General features: G+C 42.1%; 1 protein-coding gene across 1 annotated transcript in view; it reads left to right on the top strand.

The window, feature by feature from the left end:
• LOC107662697 (adhesion G protein-coupled receptor L1-like) overlaps positions 1–5,079 on the top strand; it is a 20,240-nt gene extending 15,161 nt beyond the window's left edge. Inside the window, exons 15-21 of the mRNA XM_016452771.1 lie at positions 18–140; positions 394–593; positions 1,053–1,226; positions 1,314–1,523; positions 3,959–4,179; positions 4,264–4,330; positions 4,984–5,079. Coding sequence (XP_016308257.1) covers positions 18–140; positions 394–593; positions 1,053–1,226; positions 1,314–1,523; positions 3,959–4,179; positions 4,264–4,330; positions 4,984–5,079 — 1,091 coding nt within the window. The remainder of the gene's footprint in view (positions 1–17; positions 141–393; positions 594–1,052; positions 1,227–1,313; positions 1,524–3,958; positions 4,180–4,263; positions 4,331–4,983) is intronic.
• Positions 5,080–5,712: the final 633 nt, after the last annotated feature.

The raw sequence follows: 5,712 nt of genomic DNA, 5'->3' as shown, positions 1-5,712 counted from the left end.
TGTGTGTGTGTTTTCAGATCTGGAGGTGTATGTGCTCAACACAGAGATGGAGCTGAAGGATCTGTTCTTCCCGAACTCGTATGACAGCGACAGCACCATCCAGGTGTCGTCATCTACCATCAAACAGTACAGCCGCAACGGTCAGTCTCTCTCTCTCTCTCTCTCTCTCCGTCTGTCTGTCTCAGTCTTTCTCAGACTCACACTCTTCACTAGGTTTCACTGCACCACAAGTATCCAGGCCGGTTCGCTCGGCGTTGCCATGGCAACAGTCCCCATGGTCACCGGCTCCTGTGGCTGTTGCCGTGGTGACGCACGTGTGTGTGAGATCGGCCGTATTGATCGCAGCTGAACGTGTTGTGTAGATCTGACCGTGTGTGTGTGTGGCTCCATCAGGTCAGGTGAAGGTGGTTTTCACGCTCTATAAGAACCTGGGCTCGTTCCTCTCCACTCAAAACGCCACGGTGAAGATGCACGGCGAGTCTGGAGGACACAGTCTAGCCGTCAACTCCCACATCATCTCTGCCTCCATGAACAAAGAGTCCAGCCGCGTGTTTCTGACCGATCCTGTAGAGTTCACGCTGAGACACCTGCAGGTGCTAACACATACTGCAACACACACGCACACACACACTCACTCACACACACACACACACCGCAACACACACGCGCACACACACTCACTCACACACACACACACACACACACACTGCAACACACACACTGCAACTATATCATAATATTTAATATATCCAATGTATTATTTCACAGTAATGTGTGACTAATGTGGCATCAGATTAAATGAGTGTCATTGGTCATGTGACTTAAATATTCTTTTATCATCTCAGATCCGTCTGGAGAACATGATCATCCGGTTTAGTTTATGAAGCGCCAGTGCTGCTAAAGACACACCAAATACATTCTCATTTATTCAAAACAAATGAATAAATAAAAAATAAAAAAACATTTTCTCATGTGCTCTCAGACATATGAGTTTGTGAGAGACACAAACACACTCTTATAAACCGCTCACGGGCGTCTGTGTGTTTTGACAGCTGGAGAATCACTTCAATCCCAATTGTTCGTTCTGGAATTACTCTGAGCGCTCGATGACGGGTCAGTGGTCGTCACAGGGCTGCAGACGTCTGCACAGCAACAACACGCACACCACCTGTGCCTGCTCGCATCTCACCAACTTCGCCGTGCTCATGAGCCACCAGCAGCCCGCCGTGAGTCTCAAACACTCACACAGGAACTTAACCCTTCACACGCCGCATGTGTCAGTCATTCATGCTCTGTTGTTCTCTCGGTGCCAGTATCCCGGCGGCGTTCAGGGTCTGATCCTGTTCGTCATCACATGGGTGGGGATGGTGATCTCTCTGGTGTGTCTGGCTCTGTGTATCTCCACCTTCTGCTGCCTACAAGGCCTTCAGAGCGACCGCACCACCATCCACAAGAACCTGTGCCTCACACTCTTCATCTCACAACTCCTCTTCCTCATCGGCATGGATAAGACACACTATACCGTGAGTTCACGAGGACCAGACCTTAACAGAACACATTAGATTAAACCAAACCTCATCAGACCAACCAGACCACACCAGATCACATTAGAGTACAGCACTCTACTCAAGACCACGTCAAACAAAACCAGACTCGCATCAGACCAAACAAGACAAATTAGACTAAACCAAACCTCATCAGACCAAACAATCAACCTAAACCAGACCACGTCAGATCACATTAGAGTAAACCAGGCTACATCAGACCACATTAGACTAAACCAGACCATATCAGACCTAACAAGATTTTATCAGACTAAATCAGACCACATTAGACTAAACCAGACATACATCGGTCCTAAAAAGACTAATCAGACTAAACCAAACCTCATCAGACCAAACAATCAACCTAAATCAGACCACACCAGACCACATTAGAGTAAACCAGACACACATCAGAGCAAACAAGACTTTATCGGACTAAACCAGACCACATTAGAGTAAACCAGGCTACACCAGACCACATTAGACTGAACTAGACACACATAGGCCCTAACAAGACTTTATCAGACTAAACCAGACCACACCAGGTCACATTAGAGTAAACCAGGCTACGTCAGACTGCATTCACCTAAAGCAGACCATATCAGACCTAACAAGACTTTATCGGACTAAACCAGACCACAACAGATCACATTAGAGTAAATCAGCCTACACCAGACCACATTAGACTAAACCAGACACACATCAGATTACATTAGAGTAAACCAGACACACATCGGTCCTAACAAGATTTTATCAGACTAAACCAGACCACATCAGATTACATTAGAGTAAACCAGGCTACACCAGACCACATTAGACTGAACTAGACACACATCTGTCCTAACAAGACTTTATCAGACTAAACCAGACCACACCAGATCACATTAGAGTAAACCAGACACACATCGGTCCTAACAAGATTTTATCAGACTAAACCAGACCACATCAGATTACATTAGAGTAAACCAGGCTACACCAGACCACATTAGACTGAACTAGACACACATCGGTCCCAACAAGACTTTATCAGACTAAACCAGACCACACCAGATCACATAAGACTAAACCAGACACACATCGTTCCCAACAAGACTTTATCAGACGAAATCAGACCACACCAGATCACATTAGCGTAAACCAGACACACATCGGTCCTTACAAGATTTTATCAGACTAAACCAGACCACACCAGATCACATTAGAGTAAACCAGACACACATCGGTCCTAACAAGACTTTATCAGACTAAACCAGACCACACCAGATCACATAAGACTACACCAGACACACATCGTTCCCAGCAAGACTTTATCAGACTAAATCAGACCACACCAGATCACATTAGAGTAAACCAGACACACATCGGTCCTAACAAGATTTTATCAGACTAAACCAGACCACATCAGATTACATTAGAGTAAACCAGGCTACATCAGACCGCATTCACCTAAACCAGACCACATCAGAGCAAACAAGACTTTATCAGACTAAACCAGACGACATCAGATCACATTAGAGTAAACCAGGCTACACCAGATCAGCTCAGCAGTGAAGTGTTCATGCGTCAGGTGTGTGTGTGTGCAGGTGGTGTGTCCGGTTCTGGCCGGTCTGCTGCACTTCTTCCTGCTGTCAGTGTTCTGCTGGCTCTGCATGGAGACGGTGCAGCTGTACGTGCTGATGGTGGAGGTGTTTGAAAGTGAGACGTCTTGTCGTAAGACCAGACCACATTAGACTGAACCAGACACACATCTGTCCTAACAAGATTTTATCAGACTAAACCAGACCACATCATATTACATTAGAGTAAACCAGGCTACACCAGACCACATTAGACTGAACTAGACACACATCTGTCCTAACAAGACTTTATCAGACTAAACCAGACCACATCATATTACATTAGAGTAAACCAGGCTACACCAGACCACATTAGACTGAACTAGACACACATCGATCCTAACAAGACTTTATCAGACTAAACCAGACCACACCAGATCACATTAGAGTAAACCAGACACACATCGGTCCTAACAAGATTTTATCAGACTAAACCAGGCTACACCAGACCACATTAGACTGAACCAGACACACATCTGTCCTAACAAGATTTTATCAGACTAAACCAGACCACATCATATTACATTAGAGTAAACCAGGCTACACCAGACCACATTAGACTGAACTAGACACACATCTGTCCTAACAAGACTTTATCAGACTAAACCAGACCACATCAGATTACATTAGAGTAAACCAGGCTACATCAGACCGCATTCACCTAAACCAGACCACATCAGAGCAAACAAGACTTTATCAGACTAAACCAGACGACATCAGATCACATTAGAGTAAACCAGGCTACACCAGATCAGCTCAGCAGTGAAGTGTTCATGCGTCAGGTGTGTGTGTGTGCAGGTGGTGTGTCCGGTTCTGGCCGGTCTGCTGCACTTCTTCCTGCTGTCAGTGTTCTGCTGGCTCTGCATGGAGACGGTGCAGCTGTACGTGCTGATGGTGGAGGTGTTTGAAAGTGAGACGTCTCGTCGTAAGTACTACTACCTCTCCGCGTACGGCTTCCCCACACTGGTGGTGGCCATTTCCACTGCCATCGACTACAGGAGCTACGGAGGACCCAAAGCGTGAGTGTGTTTCCATCTGCAGGACTCGCAAGTCCTGACATCGGTGTGTTTGCGTGTGTAATTTCTCTCTCTTGTGTTGTGCAGTTGCTGGCTGAGGGTGGATAACTACTTCATCTGGACGTTTATTGGCCCCGCCTCCCTCGTTATCCTGGTAGGAGTCATTTTAATGCATTGGTTTATATAAATCAATGCATCAATTTCAAATACATCACCTTTCTGTTAGTTTCTCTCTCTCTGTCTCTCTGTGTGTAATTAAAATATTTGTAATTTATATTTCAAATGTATGCTTATTTTAATACACTAATATTTATTTCTTTGAGTTATTATAACTGTTTTAAGTACTATTCTAAGTTCCGTTTCCATTATGATAAATGTCTTATCCTTTTATTTGACCAGACTGACAAACCTTAGCACATATTTACACATGTATGCACATGAAAAATTGTTATAATATTTAGATTTAAAAAAATAATAATGTTTATTTATTTACAATCAAAACATTTTTATTTTAATTAAAAAAATATTTTTAAGTGTATGCAGCTATTATATACATACAAGCAGAACACACTTTGAGTACTATAGCATATATCACAATGCAATGTGCTCAACGAGACCCTCTGTTTCCAGGTTGAATGTTTTGACTCATTATTTGACCAGACTGACATGTTTACACAAAATTGGATTAAAATGCAAAATAACTTTATTTGTGAGTGGATACATGGAGGCCACTTGCTGGAATGAGCATCTTCTGAGTGTTTTCTGCTCTCTTAAGAGCCTGTCTGACCTTTGACCTCTTGTGTGTAGCTGAACCTGGCAGTGCTGGTCATCACCATCCACCGCATGCTGCGGCACTCCACTGTGCTGAAGCCAGACTCCAGCCGATTAGACAACATCAAGTAAGAATGCAGGGGTCAGGGGTCACACTCAGTTCCTCGGCTACAGCATATAATATTTACTGGAAATCTGTTGCTGTGAGCGCTCTATCTAGACAATAATATACAGCCTCACGGTCCAGACATGACGGATGTCTCCAACATTTACAGATAATTGACAAAAAAACAAACAAACAAAAACAATAAAATTAAATTAAATAAAACTCTGTGAAATCTTGACGGGACATTTTTGAAGATATCTATTTAGAGAAATGTTAATTTCAAGCACTCAAACTGACAAAAAAAACAGGGACCATTGTTTAAGATGTATTTTTATTATTTAAATTGCAAAGTTATTTTATTTATTTATCATTTTTTATTTTTATTTATTATTTTTACAAAATCAGGTTTTATTGAACTGCAGTGGACACGTGTTATTTTAGTCTAATTTCTATACCATCTTTATATTTAATAATATTTAGAATTTATATTTTATATTATATTTGTTTTTATATTTTTCACTTTCATCTTAGTTAAAGTTTTAGTCATTTTGTTGTGTATTTTTTGTATTTAGTTTTTATTTTTAAAAAGTGTTTAATTTTTATGAAATTTTATTTCCATTTTGGTTGTAGTAATTTAAATTTTATAGGCATTTTTATTA

The sequence above is a fragment of the Sinocyclocheilus anshuiensis genome, unplaced genomic scaffold (genome assembly GCF_001515605.1).
Source record: "Sinocyclocheilus anshuiensis isolate Anshui unplaced genomic scaffold, SAMN03320099.WGS_v1.1 scaffold687, whole genome shotgun sequence".
NCBI lineage: Eukaryota > Metazoa > Chordata > Actinopteri > Cypriniformes > Cyprinidae > Sinocyclocheilus > Sinocyclocheilus anshuiensis.
Note: the sequence above shows the minus strand (reverse complement) of the source record. Positions and strands in the feature narration are given on the sequence as shown.